We start from the raw sequence: 21,419 nt of genomic DNA, 5'->3' as shown, positions 1-21,419 counted from the left end.
GAATCAGCTGGTGAAGGAAATGTTTGTAGTAAGAAAGAAAGACAATTTGGACAAGGTCTGTACATCAGTGTGTTAATATTATAAAATAATGGCATAATGGTAATACCCTCCCGCCCGTATCATAATAATTAGAAAGGCTGGATGAGAAACTAATAATCACCGAATAGGGGCCTTATGATACGGGCGGGAGGGTATTACCACAATGCCATTTTTTATAATATTAACACACTGATGTACAGACCTTGTCCAAATTGTCTTTCTTTCTTACTACAAACATTTCCTTCACCAGCTGATTCTACTTTTCGTGATCGCCAACTGTTTTTCGACAGTCAACTGAAAGCCTGCTTTGATGAAGTCGATAGAACACGATTACAACTGGCACTGCAGCAATTTGCTAAGGAAAACAACAGCTCTCCTGGCGATAGCTATATAGCGCATTGTAGCGTTCATCAACAAAAAAAATTATAAGTTTGGTATCACGTGCCGTTCTTCTGAGCATGCACAGAGTAAATAATGCAGGCCTGCCAACTCTCACGGGTTTACCGTGAGTCTCACGGTTTCACTACCCTGCTCAAGGGCAGCAGATCGAATCTCACGGATTTTGAGGCCTGCTAACTCTCACGATTTGTAGCGCGAATGTCACGGATTTCAAGTTTAAAAAGTTGAGACCTTTTTTTTTTTTTTTTTTTTTGGTCTCAGCATAGTTTTTTTTACTACACACTGCAATACTACAATAAAGGTACAGAAATCTCAAGATTTTTTTACCAGGTTGGCAGGCCTGATAATGGCTTACCGTGCGGTAGCTTAAGAAGGATGCGGGCGATTGATGAGAAACTAACAATCACTCAGACCAAATAGGGGCCTTAAAGAACTTCCTATCGCGCTGGGCTGAAAATATCAGTGTGTTTAGCTATTTCCTGCTAACCTTGGTCACGGTCCGTCTTCTTCAGTACGTTGCTCGCCAAGATAGTGGTACTACTGTCCGAGCATATATTGGCGAAAGAAACGAAATGTGTATAGAGATATTCCATCTCCATAACAACCATTTTCGGTCGGCCATATTGTTGTGCAGATTTGTCAAATTTGTACACACGGGGTCTACGGAGAAGGTTGAAATTAGGTACTGCGCGCGTTCCGAATACAACAAACGGAAAAAACCATGGTGGATGCACATCACGTAAGGTTAGTACTAACATATATAACAGACAGGCTGACCTGTAAAGCGAATCAAAAAGGCCCCATACAACGCTCGATACAGTTGCACAACAATATGGCCGACTTACGGTATAATAATCGAGGAATTACGGTGCCTATTTTTGTTACTATGGAGATGGAATATCTCTATAGTAACGAAAAGTGGGCGGGCCGTAACGAGGATTGTACGTGACGTAATTACAGATTAATATGCGCGTTGCCAATCCTTTATTACGTGTATTATCTATGATACAATGATGTCTTAACACTAGACTGAAAGCAAGCACGGAGCGGAATTTGAATGAAAGCACGGAGCGTTTATAGCAGACTACCCGCATCACGTGATGACTTTAAACTGTAGATAATCAGTCTACAAACAGGAAGAAAATAAATGCTGACTATTAACAAGCACTCCATACCGTCTGAACTATCAGTCTAAGCCCCAGCATCCATACACACAGCTTGAACGGGTTTTCACATGACTTCGCATCACTGATTCGAATTTTCATCAAGGTTTTCATCACACAGTCCACGCTTCACCACAAACACGAAGGTACACTGTCCTATCTGTACAGAAATTTTTCTGTCTAGTCCCTTGTCACGATGCTGCCTGCGTTTTAATCATGTGATCTCGTTTTTCATTAGCCATAATACCACAATCAAATAACTTACGGTATAACCCCAGGGGAAACCCGGTTACTGCTGGCCAGCCAGAAAGAAAGCATTGACGAAGTGGACACACAGTAAGTTGTGTTAGCTATTTTTGTATGTTATAATTAAGCGATTGTTCACCAGTGAGTTCAGCCCACCTCCTTAATTACTTTGGGTAGTTGATGGTTGGGCACAGTGACTTGATTCCAGGGCATTTTGCCCGGGTCTGGCTACGCCACTGTGAGTAAGTAGCGCTTTCGAGTGATGGCTCGTTTTTCTAGTCTGCCACCCCCACCGTTCATGTCAAAATCTGTTCAAAACAATGCAGTAGCTACTTACTCCAGCAACTTTCTGTTTCACTGTGGCAAAGCATAGATCGTAAATTCTTCGTACCCACGAAGAATATACGATCTATGGGCAAAGTAGTGCTAAAATGATTTTAAGCTTCGGGACAGTGATTATGATGACAATCCCTTCTACCCTTAATTATAGTATTCCCCTTTAGGCCACTATTTGGTGATTTTCTGTATTTCATCAGAAAATTCCAAATGTAGAGTGCAGGCAGGTGATTACCATTATCCATTATCCCTCTGCATAGCAGGCAATTTTCTAACATAGCTAACTCAACATAGCTAGTTTGCTCTTTAGGGCTATGTATTGTCATCCTTTGTCGCATGATCAGTTCCATTCGAGGGTCAAAACTTCATTGTAGCAATCTTTCACATTCTCTTGGCTACAATACACAAGGTAGCTCCTGTATGAGTCTTGATAACTGAACTGCACATCCTCAATATTTGGTTAATCAGGTGAAATAATGGTTAAATCTTTAATAATGGGGAAATACATGCGGCAGTAAAAATACATGTGGGCACTGATGAAAAACAGAAAATCATTGCCTTACTTATGTAGTAGTAGTAGTAGTAGTAGTAGTAGCTAGTTATGTATTTGTAGCATTAGTCTTTTGTAGCTGTTTATTATTTTTAGTCTGCAATCGAAAAAAAGTGATTAGTGAAGCTTAGTTTGATAGCTAGTATCTAATTTGCATATTAATTTTTTGCTTTTCTTGTACGTATCCTTTGACTATAATTTCTCAGTTCATTTCCTTCATAATGAGGGCATTCGTTGGTGAAATTGCAGCGTACTGGGAAAATCTAAAGCGTCACATGACCTGCCCCAGACTCTAGGGATCAATCTACTCTATATAGCTGAAATGTTGTCTGTCCACGGTCCAGCTAACTCCCGAACAGTACCACCAATTGACCATGGATTTGCTGCATATCAATCGCCACCAAACTGGTACTAAGGAGTTTATTACTAGAAATTTATAGCATCTCACTTTTACTGTACAGTACCAAAAAATCGCCATTACTTCAAGTTCGTAAACAGGTTTTTGAGCACTACATGGAATGGCTATTGCAGCCCTACACAGTTGATCCAGTGGCGGATCAAGGGGGGGGCACAGGGGCCATGTGCCCTCCCGTCTTCCTTAAAAAAGTTACATACAAGATTGAGATACTCTAATAGAGCAGTCAATCACTCTAATAAAGCAGTCACTGTGTTCATGAGGCAGTGTATATGTAGCTTAACTATGAAGCTATGAATAAGGGTCTTTATATATACCTTATAGTATATACGTTTGGTGAAGAACAACCATTATTGCTATTGCTGTGACCTTTTTTTTTTCTTCTTCAACTTTTTTGGCAAAGTGCACCCCGTCTTTCCAAACTCTGGATCCGCCCTGTGATCTATGTTATAATGAACACCTCTTGGTGCTACATAGTTACTAGTGTTGTGCGATATGGCAAATTTTATTATATATTGCCTATCACGATTATTGCTACCCTAGTTACGTGAGACTAAAGAAACAAGACTATCAAAGTGTTTTAACCAACACAAACTAACCTCCAGCGATCAGTAGCAACTTCCAATCATGCTGTTTATTAAGTAGGCGTAGCAACCACTCGTCTTCCAATCGAAATAGTCACTGTCGCCCACTTTCAAACACAAATGGACAGTAGTTCGCTTGTCTAGTGGGCGTCACGCTTGTAGCTATCTGCTCCACTTCACATAGTCATAGTTATCAATCTCACCTAGAACTTACACAAACAATTGGTGAACACATATCAGCTACTGTACATCGAACACTAACTTATTTGAAAACACCAAAGTGTATAGCTATCTATTTTGTATAATAAACCATTCAGACATGTTCCATGATGGTATTAGCATAAAGTGATTTTTAGTGATCTGCGAGAGCATATCTGTATCTAACAGCTGTATAGTCACTGATATGATACCTCAGTATTTACAATACACACATCACAGACTTACCTTGTCCTCTTTTGTGTCCCATTTCTTTTTGCTGACGACGCAAAATGTTGATTTGCGGTAGTGCAATATGGCTTCCCTGTTGCTGTGGTGGTAGTTATTAAGCTTATCACCCGTGTTTTCCTAGTGATTGCAGAGATACTTCTTGTACATGACATATTACATTTTTAAAGTGCAATCAAATTTGTGGCTGCTAATATATTTTCATAGGTAATTGCACTGTTATATAACAAGCTTTTTAAATGTTCAGGAAAGTGGTAAGCAACCCAGCTATATTGTTAATAGTGCAAAACTACAAAACCTGATAATATTATTAAATTTAATTGAATGTGTGGGCTGACAAATAATTTTTCATGGTTTAGTACCAGGTATTACTCCACTGCTGTATATTTGGGATCATGGAGTTTTGGGCTTTCTTGCCCTTCAAAATCACCTGAAAAACAGCCTCAGTTTTCCTTCAAAACAGCTTGGTGGTATTGGTTAAGCTTAACCACACCCAAATATGCTTTCAGAGTGATCCCAACCCTTCCAACTGTAATTTTAACAATTTTATATTTAACTGAATTTTCTACTGTAATTGACTAACTGATGCGAAGCTTCAGTCAAGCATAACTTGACAATGCATAAGGCTATGGGCTTGATTTTTTCAGTGTTTGACATTGCTTTGTTCCGAGACATGTCTTTTTGTCATACTGCTTCAAAAGAAAGAATGGTACCAGGCATACCATAAAATAAATTTTGTGGCTGAGCGCACGCCCCAACAATCAATTACTGAAAAGTGTATGGTACCGCTCAAACGTAACATCACAATCGAGCGGTGCGAGCGAGTGCGACGTTACGTTTGAGCAGTACTGTAGTTGCTAGACCCATGCATCCACCAACGTGATAGTATAACTTACAGGAACAACAGCCACAAAAATTAAAACTTAAATGGAATATTTAATCATGGCAGACAAATTAGTGATTGATGTTTTAAAAAAATTTGTAAATATTTGGAAGTACCAAGGTGGCATCTTTGGTTTCTGGTGCCTATACCTGCAGATATACCAATGGACATTTAATCCCTATACTTCAGTCTATACACTATGACTGAAGTATAGGGTGAATAAAAAATTGGAAATTTTAAAATGGGAATAGGGATCGCTGAAAAAAGTCACGAAACAGCTGGGGTGGTAATGTAAACCACAAATCCCTATTATGATTCTCTGGTCATAAATCTTTAGTTACATGCTCTGTCATTTTGAAGTGAGTCAAAATAGGGATTTGTGGTTTAATTACATTACCACCCCAGCGATCCCTTCTTGTTTCGTGGCTTTTTTCAGCGATCTCTATTCCCATTTAAAAAATTTCCAATTTTTTTTATTTATCTAGTTTGTGTACTTTTTATTAATCCAGTAATGGATTATGAAGAAGACTGTTGTGAATAGTGTAATCTTGTATTCTGCATAGTAACACCGTCAAGATTTCAGTACACACATAAAACTGATCAAATCGCAATGTGCATACAGACTGAGATCCTAATATGAGCTACAATTTACATTACTGGTGCCTTTAATAGCTGTCAAATTCAGTGCAAGGATTGTTGTTATACACTTGACTGCATTATACATCAGGGTGAACTCCCTTCAGACTGGAAGAGGGCATATGCAACACCAGTATACAAGAAAGGCATATGTAACACCAGTATACAAGAAAGGCCTGTGTACTAATCCATCAAACTATAGACCTATATCATTGACTAGTATTTGCTGCAAGTTGTTGGAACATATCATCTCCTCAGCAATATCTTCTCACACTATTGACTATAATATCATGTGTACAAATTAACATGGATTTCTTTGATTGATAATGAAGACTGTGGTGAATAGTACAATTTTGCATTCTGCATAGTAACGCTATCAACATTTCAGTACAAACATGAAACTGATCAAATTGCAATGTGCATACAGACTGAGAGTCTTCCAATATGAGCTACAATTTGCATTACTGGTGCTTTTAATAGCTGTCAAATTCAGTGCAAGGATTGTTGTTATACACTTGACTGCATTATTAGAGTGTTTACATGACTGCTCTATTAGAGTATTTAATCTGGATAACCCGCCCACGTACAATAATCACGGAGCAAAAAACTCGAGGGGTCCTTCACTTCCAGAAATGTCGTCGATGACCATAGAAATTTGGCAATTTTTATTAGAAATGTAGAAATTTTTGTTGGGAATTCAGAAATATTAACTGAAATTTTAAATACATAAATCCATACGATTAAAATTTTTATAATGTTTGGCATAGAATTTTGATTATTTCATTAGTGTAAGTTATATTGCATGGATTTATATGTGTATATACACGAGGCCAGATGCAAGGAAGAGGGGTCACTATCAATAGAACTAGAAGACGTATAGCGCCATCTAGATTATACGCACTAACATTTGTCCGTAATCTGCTTCGTAAATTTGTTGTATACTTTCGAGCTGATTCGATTCCCACGGTGCAAAGACCACAGTGCCGAGCGCACAGTGCAAGTCGTTTTGGTGTGTCCGTGGATTACTGGTGAGTGTTTTATTCAAATTCCTACTTCACCCCAACCACGAGAGTCACGACGGCTTACCAGACCGCTAGTGAACGGTTCGGCTCAGCTTGAACCCATACTGAAACCATAATACAGTAGCCTAAGGCACGGAATATACTACAACTCAAGCTACAACTTCGTAGCACCCAAGAATTTCCAAGCCAGAAATTCGGAAATTTTGTAGAAATTTGGAAATTTGGTAGAAATTTATCCAGAAACTAGAAATCGATTTGGTTGGTAAATTTCCATATTTCGAAATTTCGTAGATGGATTTTGTATGTGAAGGACCCCCGAAAAACTACCTTTCGACAAAGTCATCAGCCCAGATAGTTAAGCTTCCTGCATGGCCTATACTGAGTGTAATAAAGACAGATTCTATTAGCCACAAGCAGCGCACACCAAAAAACTTAACTTTGAGCGCGATCTTGTATCAGTGGCTTCTCGAGCGTAATGGCGTTTTGGCAAGAAGAAACGGCCTGGTTTGGGCTGTTTCCATCCGAAAACGAAATCAAAAATAGGTTATGGACACGCACAATGATCCATTCAGCAAGCCTTGCTACTTTTTATCCCAGGATTCTCCTCGTTATGCCTGTAAAAGAATAATAATTATACAACAGTACTAAAGATATATTTGGAGTGGCCAAATGCGGTTAAAATTACGTCATTAATAAATGAATGAATAAATAAATAAAATTAATAATATTTGAGAGAACTACAAGGCCTAAGGCTTTGCACTCACCGGGAATAGAATCCATGTTGTATGAAGACTGAGACAATCGTATAATGGGCGGCTGTATTCGTGGAGGTGATAGAAACGTACGACGATTCTATTTAACGCCGATCAAAACATTTAGCATCTCTTCTTTTATCACGATACGATAGATTATCACGATATACAAATTGCATGAAGTCATGGTAATAAATTGCTAGTATTTGCGTCGTATAAACCATGTAAAATAGTCCCTAACATACACTTTTGTCTGAAAGTAGCTAAGTCTGTTATAAAGAAATTAATACTGTCTTGAACATCATAATTGCTACACCATTATATATATATCACGATATAACGATATTAATTTTTAGATATAAAATTAATATATCACGATAATCGATATATTGCACATCACTAATAGTTACAGGATGATTTCTACCGTTAGGATTTCACTATGGTAAAGGAATCTTCAACAATTTCTGACACTTGCCATACCCAAATTTCATCTGTAATTAACTTCAAACTCCACAGCATACTCTTTACCCCAAATTGTATATCCTATGGTGGAATTCATGCCTACAACTAATGTAATATCCTTACAATTCAGCAAGCAAGCAAAACAGACAGGAAAATTGAACATGAATTTACAAAACAGGCTTACCTTGAAATTTCATTGCTATGTCGATAGCACTGACGTCAGATGCATGTGGCATGTTGAACTATTCTACACAATGCGCTATGAAGAAAAGCGAGTTTCTGTGTTTCTAGAACAGTACTTAGGTGGATCACCACAATGTAGAAGAGTAACAATGAGGCATCTCTGCCTGGAGTGATGTCCATTTTACAACATTGATGCCAATCAACACTAACTCGTGACTGAAGAGGCTTGATATGTTTGGTCACCTGGAATATGAGCTCTTGTGAAGGGTAAGAACAGCGCAGGCCAGATCTGAATAAAATAGGAATACAGCTTTGAGTGAGCCTACAGGACAATAGTATAATTTATGAGGCTATGATGACTGGAAATATATATGCTAGTACGTATAAACTTCCAAGAGAATTACAGCTGGAATTTCAAGCCAATAGTTCGCACGTGGGCACAGCAGAACAAGAACTCTGGAGAAGGACAGGAACAGCACAGTGCAGAACTGAAAGGGATAGAAACACAGCTTTGAGTGACCAGCCAAAAGAATACATTGCAAATATTGACAAGTAGCTACTTGGGGTGATAAAGACTAGGAGATGCATGTGCATGTGAGAGATGCATGTACAGAGATGCATGTACAGATGCATGTGTCAATGTAAAAAAGAGTATACATGAAATTGAATGTCTTTTACGTTTATAACACAAACAACTGGCATGATTTACTGATGGCTGGTACATATTAAAATAAGTGAATAAAACTTTGCAAAATGATCCTCATGTATGGGATGGGAGAAAGCCTCACCTGGCAGGCCATTGTGCGAAGAAGGTGCAGTTTCCAGCTGGTAAGTTTGTGTGATGATGCATAGCTCTCCACTTGAAGCCTTTTAGTGCCAGAAGTGCCCAGACTGATCACTGATATGGGTCCTGAGAAACCATACACAAAATGTGCCCTTAGGCTGATAATTGCTGTGTGCATGGTTGTGCTTGCTATTAACTGCTATTATTATATGTAACTAAGTCTACTGCCATCAGCAATGCTCCACATACTTGTGTACACTGACATATCCATGAAATTCTGGTATTGCATTTCAGCCACATTTGTTCTCCAAAATTTTTTTGGTCTTGCAGCATATCCACAGCATCATGTGATCATTTTAGTACAGCTCATGTTAAATATACATAACTCAGATACCAGTTGTAGGTGACAGACAGTTAAAATACTCTGCTTTATCCCAATCTTACCATGGCTTGCTCTTGGCAACTCCAGCTATGTCTTAATCCAGCGCTCTAATCCATCCTCATTTAAACATATCATGTAACACAAATTGTGTACAATTGCATAAAATTAATGTAATAAGTATTCGTTGGATGTTTAAGCTTTACTGTTTGTAGGCATCAGATTCAATACCATGATTCTCACAATCTAAAGTGCAATCTCACATCCTCACATGTCCATGGTCGTATAATCACTGATTGTAATTGCATACTAATGCATCCCTTATGTTCATGTGCCAGTCAATTCCTCTAGAATTGTATTACTGTGCATCTTTTCTTCCTGCACACACTGTATTGGCTATGCACCCTTTGTACATACCCCATTAGTAGGTTGTCCCATTGGTGATTGTACTTGGTTGTATTTGCCCCGGGCCTAGTAATAATATTATGAATATATAATAAGAATAATAATATGAACAAACGGGCATATTTCAGTTTTGTCTGAAATACACACACCATTCCTTTTCACTTGATACTTACTAGTGGACCTATACTCATTGCAAAGAACCACCAGAGGATTGTTTTGAGTTGAAGGATGCTTTTCAAGGTGGTTTTTAGGTGTGCGTTCTATTAGGATTTTTGCAAAAAGCATGGGCAATCCCTATTATGAACCCACTATCGTGGTTCATAACAGGTATAAGTATGCAACATCTCTTACTTTGCTATTTACTACATTTTTATTCTTTGATCCATAAATTAGAGTTGCACCGATATACATATTTTCACATTTACCAGTACTGGTTATTTGCCCATTCCTGTAACCGATATGCTGATATTATAAGCAACATTCTTCGATTCTTCAGACCAGGGTGGAGGATTAGAAGTAGTGTTGTTTTAGTTAACTATAACTAAAGCTAAAAGTACTTTTAGTAAGGCAAATATGTATTAGTTAACTAAAACTATAACTAAAAGCAAATCCATATTATAGCTAAAAGTAAATCTATAACTAAAAAGAAGTAAGAAAGATAACTAAAACTATAACTAAAAGGTTTTCATGTTCTTAACTAAAACTATAACTAAAATTAAAACAACAAAGACATTATAAATCTATAACTAAAATGAATTAAGAAACTAAAACTAAAGCTAAAATTATTGAAGAAATTAGCTATGACTATAACTAAAACTAAAACTCTTTACTAAAACAATGCTATGTTGCTCAGAGCACTGCATGTATAAGTTCAGATATAAAAACTACAGGTGGAATGAAGCTGTACTGCTATATGTAGCATCCAAACATCAATATATGCTATAGTTTGTGACCTGATTGTGGTTTAGTTAACTATAACTAAAACTAAAAGTATTTTTTGTAAAACAAATACGTATTAGTTAACTAAAACTATAACTAAAAGCAAATCCGTATTATAACTAGAACTAAATCTATAACTAATATACAACAGAATATTTTACCAAAACTAAATCTAAGGTTTGGAAAGGATTACTAGAACTAGAACTAAAACTAAAAGATTTTCTTATGTACAACTAAAACTAAAACATTTTTAGAAATGTTACTATAACTATAACTAAAAGATTTTCACATTTTAAACTATAGCTAAAACTAAAATAACGCAGAGAATATAACCAGAACTAAATTTTACCAGTGACACATGCATTTACTGCTTTCTTTACTGTCACATGGTTATTACTGTCTCTATTAATTGATTGTGGGTTATGGTTAATTGACTAATTATTTCCACTTCTTTACCGATATTGATATTTCTAATATCAGTTGTTACTGATTATTCAACTGATTATTGGTGCAAAATTACCCTAAATCCGATTTAAAATTTGTATTTTTTCGGTCTACTTGTTTACCAAGCTTCAAGAGTCTAGCAAACTGGTAAACAACCAATCTACACTGTTAAATTGCACAAAACCAGACCTTCACATTTCGTGCAATCAAAATATTGATACACAAGCATGATATCAGTATCATGATATGGCCAGAGTATTGTGATATTCCAATATCGATATATATATATATCGCACATCACTAGTGATTTTCTGATATTTGGATTGTGAGGTGGCAAAGGTGATCAGCAGCTACAATGCAAAAATTGTGTGCTTTCGAGAAGGGACCATAGAGTGTGTATGTGTGAAAACACTTTTTTTCTTCCTGTCAATATACCGATGCATGGTGTGGTGAGCCAGCTTTTTTGACTGCACGACACACTACTGTGTGTTCTTGATACACACTTTTCTGTTGCTCACCTGCATCAACTTTCCTTAGCCACACGTCACATCATCATGTGTGTTGATACATTTTACAACAGTTATTGCTTTTATACAGCTGTCACATATCCACTATCAATTCATAACATTTTCCACAATGGCTGCTATGGATGTGAAGAAAGCAACTGATAGTCTAGCTTGTCCAGTCTGCTATCAGATATTCAAGAATCCCAAGTACCTACTTTGTCATCACTCGTATTGTGAAAAGTGTCTGGAGAAGATGCAGGTACAATCTAAGATCATTTGTCCAGAGTGCAGAAGGGAAACTACTGTTCCTGCTGGAGGAGTGAAGGATTTTGATAACAATTTTCTGATCAATCGGTTGGTGGATGAGTTGATCTTAAAGCGCAAGGTGGAAGGTGAAACAGAAGTGAAATGTGATGAGTGTATGGGAGAAGACCCAGTAGAGACATTTTGTCCAGATTGTACAATGTTTTTATGTCATTTGTGTAACGGGCATCACAAACGTAGCTATAGGTATCGAGGTCATGCCATAGTTGCATTAGTTGACTTGAGGTCAAAGAAAGAAGACATCTCAGTCCAGCCCAAACCAAAAGTAATGTTGTGTAAAGAGCACGAGAATGAACTGAAGTATTATTGTGAGACATGTGAGGAGCTGGTGTGTCTGTACTGCACTGTGAAGGAACACAATGGCCACAATCATGACACTGTAAAGAACATGGCAAACAAGCAGAGAGGTGAGTTGAAGGATATCACCGGTCCAGTAGAGGGAATTATTAAAGATCTTTCTGAAGCTCATGACAAGATTACTGATATGGGAGATAAGATACGACAACAAGCTGGTGAAGTAGACAAGAAGATTGATGAACATTATGACAAACTGATTGAGAAGTTAAGAGAACAGAAAGAAGAGGTCAAGCAAAGGTTATGTGAGATAGTGTCACAAAAGGGGAAGAAGATGGCAGCACAACTAGAAGAGGTTGAATCTACACAAGCACAGGCAAGAAGCATGAAGGAAGTTGATGATGCAGTGAAGGAAAGTTCTGATGAAGACGCACTTTCTGCAAAGAAACAAATGATCAACCAAATGAAAGAGTTAACTGACAATTACAAACAACTAGACACTATACCAGTAGAATCAAACAACATCAAGTTTTACTCCAGTAAAGTGCAACTCCCACAGTTTAGTCAGCTTATAGAAGGTGACCTTTCCAACTCTGAAATCTTGTCTTCATCTGGATACACACGTGTAGGGGGACAGCCACAATTCAAGATAATCACCAAGGATATCAAGGGTCATTCTTGCTCACTAGGAGGTAGTCATGTATCAGTACAGGTGGAGTGGAATACAGGAGAAGTGACTACTGCACAAGTTAGAGATAATGATGATGGTAGCTACACTACTTCTTTTGTAGCCAAACAAGCTGGAGAGGTAAAGTTGTTGGTGTCCATTGAAGGAGAACAGATCAAAGCAAGTCCCTACACTGTTGCCATCCATAAACCTTACACAGCTATAGATCAACCTAGCAAAGTAATTAGTAATAATGGACAGATGGGTAAACCATGGGGTATTGCATTTGGTAGGGATGGCATGTGGGTAGTAGCTGAATATAACAAACACTGCATCTATGTATTTGATAGTGAGGATCAGTTGATAAGGCAGTTTGGTTGTAAAGGTAGTAACCCTGGCCAGTTCAGTGGTCCTAGAGGTGTTGCATTCGATGGTGACAATTACCTTTATGTGGCTGATAGTGGTAACCACAGGGTACAGAAGTTTGATATTAATGGCAACTACCTGCTGCAGTTTGGTGTTAAGGGAAAAGCTGATGGTCAGTTTGATGCTATATATGGCATCACAGTACACAGTGATAGGGTGTATGTAGCTGACTATGGTAACCAATGTATTCCAGTGTTTAAGACCAATGGAGAATTTTGCCTCACAATTGGATCAGGGCAACTGGATGATCCTCATGATGTAGCAATCAGTTCCAGTAATCATTTGCTTGTTGTTGACTATAGTCATTCATGTGTGTACACCTTTACACTTGATGGTGGATATGTAGGCAAGTTTGGTACTAAAGGAACAGCCAGAGGTGAACTAAATTGTCCATATGGCCTCACTGTTGATATCAATGGCTTCATCTTAGTGGCTGATAGTGATAATCATCGTGTGTCTATCTTTGATCAAAATGGAACCTGCATACATTGCTTTGGTAGTGAAGGTAAACAAAAAGGCCAATTTAAACATCCTTTTGGAATAGCTATTAGTCCTAATGGTAGTATCTACATCTGTGATTACAATAATACCAGGGTACAGATATTTTGATTATAGGTAGCTATATGTATTACACCACTTCAAATTACTTAAGGAACAATACAATAGATTTGCTGGACTTCATGGTAAATATCTTAACTCTTGCATGACATAATTATGTTTTTCTCTTATGTATTTTGCACAGTTTTGTTATATACAGATAGGTAACAACTATTGTAATGGAACATATATACTGCACCTTTTATTTAGAAAGTAGTACAGCTGTATACATCAGTAAAGTTTGTAGATTTATATTTGTAATCTTTTGTATAAGTAACATAACATCATTTGTTACTTTATGATTGGTATTAACATATTAATAGTAAATTATTGCAAAATACAAGTATAACAGGCTGGTAATAATACATACACTACATCACATTTGGGTGGCCAAGACATGGGCAAGTGATATTGGTCTCCCCCAGCTAGCAGACACACTGCTAATGAACCTTGTTGATGGTAGAGTATTGAACTCCTTTAGTAAAGCTGACCTGCACAAGTACCCCAGGAAATTAACAGTTCAATTCACTCCTCTCAGTTGGATGGAATTAATTGTTTATTTGATATATTACTGGTTATTGAATTGTGTAGTTGAGTTGTCGTGGAGTTGTAGAGGATGCATGAGTTTAACAAGGAGTCCATTAGAAGCAGTTAGACTGGATCCAGACAAACAAGAAAATAAAATTAAACAATGGCTAAACCAGATTGACTTACAGGTATATAGTCCTATGTAAAAGCCTGTACTAACTACACACTTTGTATACGCAAACATGCATAGTACTGACATGTATGTATGAATACACATATACAGTACTAATGATGTTGCCTGTATAATACACACACACACATTCATATACTAATGATATTTATATTATCATTTGTTATCATAAAGGAGTATTCTGAGAATTTTACAGGCACTGGGGTACATGGAGCTCTGGTAGTATTAGAACAAAGCAGTTTCACATCAGACAGTCTTGCTGGTGTACTAAATATTCCAACTAGTGTTCCTCTTGTTCGTAGACATCTAGCTACTGAACTAGCTCTACTACTGAGTGGACAGGTAAAAGAAAGTTGTACGTGTGTACGTTCCTACATGCATGCATATTTGGTGTGTGGGTGTGTGTGTGTGTGTGTGTGTGTGTGTGTGTGTGTGTGTGTGTGTGTGTGTGTGTGTGTGTGTGTGTGTGTGTGTGTGTGTGTGTGTGTGTGTCATGTGATAGGATAGGGGAAAACCTGTATTGTGTATGTGTGATACTTACATACACAACACTATGGTAGATATATAATAGTGCAAAACAATTAATTTAAAAGTGAAACAACATACAGTACGATAGTACTGTATAGTAGGGACCACAAAGGTGTAGGCATGGCCCACGAAATAACATCACCCAAAAACCAGCCTCTATTTTTCCCGACGACGATGAGGTAGTATTGGTTAGGTAAAACTAAGCCCAAACAAGCTTTCAGATTGACCCAAAACACTTTTAATGCATTCTTCATGGACTTACCAGTGTCCTCCTTTGTGTCCCATTCATCTTTGCTGACAGCGAAAAGTGTCGATTTGGCGATAGCACGTGATGGCTTCCCTTCGTAATGGAAATTGTCCGTATTTTTCATAGTGGCTATTTTGATTGCAGAGGTGCTTTTCGAACAGTTCTTGATTCGTACTGCTGTGTAACAGGTTGAACATAGCCAACAACAAAGCGTAATGGGTACTTCACTTTTCAGATGATAATTGATAAAACTGGGGGCACAGCACCATTTCTTCTTTTGGTATGCATGGATTGCAGAGGCACTTTCTGAACAGTTCTTGATCCAAAATGCTGTGTAATGGGTTGAACATAGCTGACAACGAAGCATAATGGATACTTCATTTTTCTGACAATAACTGGGGCACGCGGTGCCATTTCTTTCACGGTATGCATGGGTCCACCAGTCATAGTAATTATTTACAAAAAAAGTTAACAAAGAAGTACACAGAAAAATTTGGAAATTTCAACTAGAGTAGGGACTATAGCACATCGATAAAAAGTACTGACACAAGCTGGAGTAGTACATGATATTAAATCACCAGTGTTGGGCAAGTTACTTTGTAAAAGTAACTAGTTACATATTACATATTACTTGCAACTGAACTATTTAGTTACAGTTACATATTACCCATAAAATAAAGTAACTATAATAATATTACATATTATATTACTTTGTGTCCACAGCCTTAAGCTGTCACGTGTGAAACTACCATCTTATCATGTGACATGATTGCGTTGTTGGACAATGTGCAAATCTTGGTTATAAGTAAGAAGCTGGTGAATAAGCTTCGTTCAGTAGGCTTCGTTACTTCGTTGTGGCTAGGCGTTACTTAGTGGATTACTAACGAGATTAGTAACTTCGTTACTTGTAGTAATAATATTACATAATATTAGACTAGTTACAGTAACTATATTACTTAGGTAACGCGTTACATTCGTAAGTAAAGTAACTTGAGTTATATTACCTGTTTTTATAGCATATTTCGTTATATTACTTAGTTACCACAAAACTAATATTATTATATAACGCATTACATAAGTAACACGTTACTCCCAACACTGTAAATCACAGTAAAACAATAAGAAGTGTAATATCCCTACTGTGCTCAAGATACCATTATGGAAATGCACAGTAGGGATATAACACTTCTTATTGTTTTACTGTGATTCAATATTGTGCACTACTCCAGCTTGTTTCAGTACTTTTTATCAATGTGCTATGGTCCCTACTCTAATTGAAAATTCCAAATTTTTCTGTGTACTTGTTAATTTAAAAGTGAAATAGGGTTCTAGTATGTGAAGCAGGAAACATGAATGAGTGGCTAGTCTATGTGGGAAAATTCCTACTTTCTCATTGAACAGGTATATATATATATGCCATTGTAGGGATTTTCCCATATAGGCTAGTTACCATGTTGTACTGCTACAGTGATAGAACTAGTCCATTAGTGTGGTTTTGATACTTTCATTTGCAAGTGTTTGCAAACTGAACAGTTCTGAAGTGTTTACTGTTATGTGACAAACAGAATCCTATTTTCATAGAAGAACCTGTCTTGTAAACTAAAGACCGCCGGCATTCATTTAGATCTTTATGCTTTTTTTATTTATTATAGTGAAAGTAATTTCAAAATTGCACACCTACACTTTTTAGTAGTGTGTAGTGTGTGTGCATGTATGCACATGTATATAGTTCCATGTCTCCATGTGTGTTGTTCCTATTAGTCCCCACTATCCCACTACCTAAGGTAGACAATGTCACTTTAGCTGTAGTAGCAGCAGGATCTGCTCAAGCTGAACATGGTCCTCATGAATGTAATGGCTTCACCACCTCATCAACATCACACGACCCAAATTCCCCACCCCTGAGAGTACTGGCAGCGGAACACCATATATGGACAAGAAGAACAAAAGAAGCATTCAATTGGTGGATCATTTACAAAGTTCTGGAAGGGTAGCAAGAAAGGAAAAGACAGTGGTGAGAAATTTTGTTGTCTTCATGTAGTGAGATGATTTGATTTGTTCACTGGGCTTCTGTCAGTACACCACAACAGGACTTTATGTTGCTTCTTCCTCCATTAAAATGTTTCTCCATTGTGTAACACTGTTGTGTGGATTGTGGTTGCTATGGCGTTATGCTTGTATTCCCATCACTGGTAGAAATTCCTTACTATTTGGTTTTAAGGTCGACCTTCTGGTTACAATAACAGAGAAATTCTGTTCAACAATACATGTAGCTGCTATCTAGTTATTACTAATAGCAAGAGTGTAGTGGCCTCTGTTGTACTTAGTTCATAGTCTTAGCAATTATATTGTAGTTATCCCACTAACCACTAGTATCTATGGATAACTTGTAGCCTAAATGACATTGCTGTAGTTAAAGCTGAGACAAGCAGGCATATTGCATTAACTCAATAATCTTGACACTACAGAATTCCATGTATATTTTGTGGGCATAGCGAACATGGGTGTGCATACATTGGTATGTTGTACTGCCATTAGTGTGATATTTTCATTTACAAGTGTTTGCAAACTGAAAAGTTCTAAAGTGTTTACTACCGTTAAGTGAATGTTATCCCCAAACTGAATCCTATTTTCATAGAACAGCCTGTCTTGTAAACTAAAGACATTCATTTAGATCTTTATGTCTAACCACTTCTTTTATTTTATTATAGTGAAAGTAATTTCACCTCAACTTCTATTACAGACACACACACAAGTATATGATTCATTTGTGATATAATTATGTAGTGTGTGCATGTATACACATGCATATATAGTTCCCACCATATGTTTAATGTGTTCTACTGTTTGTTCAACAGGTGAAGTGTTACCACCATTACCAGTGATGAGTGCTGAGGATGCCATGTTGCCAGTTAGTAAGAGCATCACAGCAGAACTAAGAGAACAATGGGCAGTGCTTAATGAGGTCTGGGGAACCCCCATGGCCCAATAGAAAGGAGTTGCAGTTGCAGCATGGATGGAGGCAGCCATTGATGGGTCCCTATAGCTATATATATATGTGTTAAGTGAATGTGTGTATGAATATGTACATAATACATGTGTGTATGGATTGATCTTTTCATTTATCACATTTTACAGGGATGAGTCAGTATGCACATTGCACAAGCTTGCAGGGAGAACATCAAGTCAGGTGGTATGTTACTGGAGTGTAGCAGTTCAGATCTGGAGAAGTCACTTGGCATCACCAACTCCCTGCACAAGAGGAAACTCAGACTTGCCCTTGATGACCACAAAGGACCTAAAATATATTATAGTGTATAAATGGATAATACTGTGATACAAGTGTGAAGCTTTAGACTGGTTTACTTGGGTCCAAAAACATAAAACCCAGTACTGTAATTGAAATGTACATAGAAATAACACATGTATATCATATGTGGTCAATGTTTTATATATTGTGGCTGGTGTATGCTTCCTGTAGCACAGTTAGGAGCTGGAAGTGGTTTATAAGTGTATACAATTGTTCACTGTAGTGTGAACTAAGTACAAGTACTTCACAAGTTTGTGTTAACTTTGTGGTAGATCCATAAAAAGTAGTGCTAATCATAATGCTAGTGTCATTAACCCACTTGTTAGGTTTACAATGATTTTCTGTGCTATTGTTGGAATTTGGTGTTTATGCCAGCCTTGCTGTTGTAGTGTTCTTTTATTTGCACTTTTCAATTTAACTTCACCAACTTTCATTTCCATTGTACAAACTGTATTGTTTTGAACTAGTACATTGTTAGTACATGATGATCTTTGGATAGAAGAACTGTTGTATATAGTGTACTCTACTCAGTGTAGTTGGCACATACTTTGCATGGGAGGATCAAAGTGCCGCTGTGTGCTGTATTTTCATATTGTAACGATTAGCTGCATAACTATATTGTATGAGTCATACAGTACAGTTATGCAGCTACATGTAATTGGGCAAATACAGTACAGTTATATTAAGCAGTTTTGTGAGGAATGTTACGAAAACAACCGACAGCATGATTGAACACGTGCATGACATTGTAAATTGCTAAAACTAACCAGACTGATCCTACCAGTTGGTTCTATGACTAGAAATTGAACACTTGCTGATAGTCTGATATGGAAAATTGAAGCAACAACCTCACACAGATGACGATGACACGATGGATCAGGTGCGTGACACTGTCAAACATTAAAACTAGCCAAAACTAATCCTCCCACTTTGTTCTATGACTACAATAGATTATATGACAACTTACTGATATGATAGTTTGATTACCGAAAATTAAAGTGATTCAAGTACTCAAGAAAATCGCTCCGAGCAAGACAACCAGGCAGTACAATAATATATCACTTGAAGTACTGTCTATGCTTGTGTGTACAAAAAATATAGCACTCGGGGATGTCTCAAGACAATAACAGCACTCGGCTTTGCCTTGTGCTGTATTAGCCTCTTAACATGCTCCCTTGTATTCACCAAGTGCTGCTCGAGACATACCCCTAAGTTCTGTATTTTTCTGTACACACATGCAACAGTGCTTTCACTATAACGTACGCATATATTTTGATCAGGTACTGATCATGTCTTAATTATGTGCGCAAGTGCTTATATATTTCCACATAAATCATCACCTGTATGTACTTTCATTGTACCTCTCACACTATTAAGATTTTGATAATGCTTGCATTTGTAAAGCACAAAGAGGTCTATTATGAGATGGTGTTTATCAATCAGGTGTTTCCTATTCATACACTGAATACTGAATGATTGTGGTCATGTTTGTTACTGTAGCAAGTACCCACAAGCTGGTACACTACATCACATTTGGGTGGCCAAGACATGGGCAAGTGATATTGGTCTCCCCCAGCTAGCAGACACGCTGCTAATGAACCTGTTGATGGTAGAGTATTGAACTCCTTTAGTAAAGATGACCTGCGATAGTACCTCAAGATAAACAGGAAAATTGATTAGGTTAGTTCATATACATTGACGTTGAAACAGGAGACACATCTAATCCTACGTATATATATATAAGGGAACATGTAATTCCGTAAACAGCGAAATTCAAACATGGCTGCTATGTGAAATTTAAAAAAAACAACTTCTGAGGTGCACACTTGAGTATGTCACTGTTAAAAGACATCATGTTTGAATCTTGTCCGTAACATTGGAGTGTAGCTGTACAGAATTGCATGTTCCCTTGTTCATAGCTGAACTTGATACACTGTAATCAACTATTTTTGTATTTAATGGTTGTTGATAGTTGAGTTTCTTGTCTTGTGTGGAGTTATTGAGGATGCACGAGTTTAACAAGGAATCCATTGTTGAGCAAAGGGAGAACAAAGAGGCGGCCAACAATGTGCTATACTGGACAAACAAGAAAATGAAACAATGGCTAAACCAGATTGACTTACAGGTACTATATAGTCCTGTGTATAAGCCTGTACTAACTACACACATTGTATACACAAACATTCATAATACTGACATGTATGTCACACACATTCATATACTAATGATGTTTATGTTATCTTTGATCATTTGTTATCATAAAGGAATATTCTGAGAATTTGACAGGCACTGGGGTGCATGGAGCTCTGGTAGTATTAGAACACATCAGACAGTCTTGCTGGTATACTAAATATTCCAACTAGTGTTCCTCTTGTTCGTAAACATCTAGCTACTGAACTAGCTCTACTACTGAGTGGAAGGGTAGAAGAAAGGTATGTGTTGTGTCTGTGTGTGTCTGTGTCTATACATGTGCATTGTGTTTGTAAGTGTGATACTTACATACACAACAAATAAGTATAATAGCAATAGAAATCTAATATATGTCATATTTGGTATTTCTGTGTATTATGTAATGACCTACTGACATGATAGAGTAGTGTATTGTATAGAGTGATATAGTGATAGGATAACTGATGTATGTCCATGTGGACATGTGATATACTGGTGATGTTTAAATTCCTGAGGAGGTATGATACAAGTTAATTCTGTTGACTTTTAATGGCGGTAGTGCCATGGC

At 37.3% G+C, this 21,419-nt stretch overlaps 2 protein-coding genes, 1 long non-coding RNA gene and 1 pseudogene across 3 annotated transcripts in view; 3 read left to right on the top strand and 1 right to left on the bottom strand.

Annotated features, from left to right (window-relative positions):
- Positions 1-17,175, top strand: part of LOC136242831 (kazrin-like) — a 46,162-nt gene extending 28,987 nt beyond the window's left edge. Inside the window, exons 10-11 of the mRNA XM_066034320.1 lie at positions 14,772-14,939; positions 17,134-17,175. Of these exons, the coding sequence (XP_065890392.1) occupies positions 14,772-14,939; positions 17,134-17,160 (195 nt within the window). The 3' untranslated portion in view covers positions 17,161-17,175. The remainder of the gene's footprint in view (positions 1-14,771; positions 14,940-17,133) is intronic.
- LOC136242842 (uncharacterized) lies at positions 1,422-1,868 on the bottom strand. Its single transcript, XR_010694659.1, has 2 exons — positions 1,614-1,868; positions 1,422-1,564 (listed from the first exon to the last, which is right to left on the bottom strand). It is a non-coding gene; the product is annotated as an uncharacterized lncRNA (long non-coding RNA).
- LOC136242833 (E3 ubiquitin-protein ligase TRIM71-like) lies at positions 1,838-14,139 on the top strand. The gene is made up of 2 exons (XM_066034322.1): positions 1,838-1,937; positions 11,663-14,139. The coding sequence occupies exon 2, from the start codon at positions 11,702-11,704 to the stop codon at positions 13,889-13,891; it is 2,190 nt and encodes a 729-aa protein (XP_065890394.1). The 5' UTR covers positions 1,838-1,937; positions 11,663-11,701; the 3' UTR covers positions 13,892-14,139.
- A 79-nt stretch (positions 17,176-17,254) lies between the features above and the next one.
- LOC136242228 (kazrin-like) overlaps positions 17,255-21,419 on the top strand; it is a 31,515-nt pseudogene continuing 27,350 nt past the window's right edge.

Source organism: Dysidea avara, chromosome 13 (assembly GCF_963678975.1).
Source record: "Dysidea avara chromosome 13, odDysAvar1.4, whole genome shotgun sequence".
NCBI lineage: Eukaryota > Metazoa > Porifera > Demospongiae > Dictyoceratida > Dysideidae > Dysidea > Dysidea avara.
The sequence above is the reverse complement of the archived record's forward strand: the minus strand, read 5'-3'. Positions and strand labels throughout refer to the sequence as shown.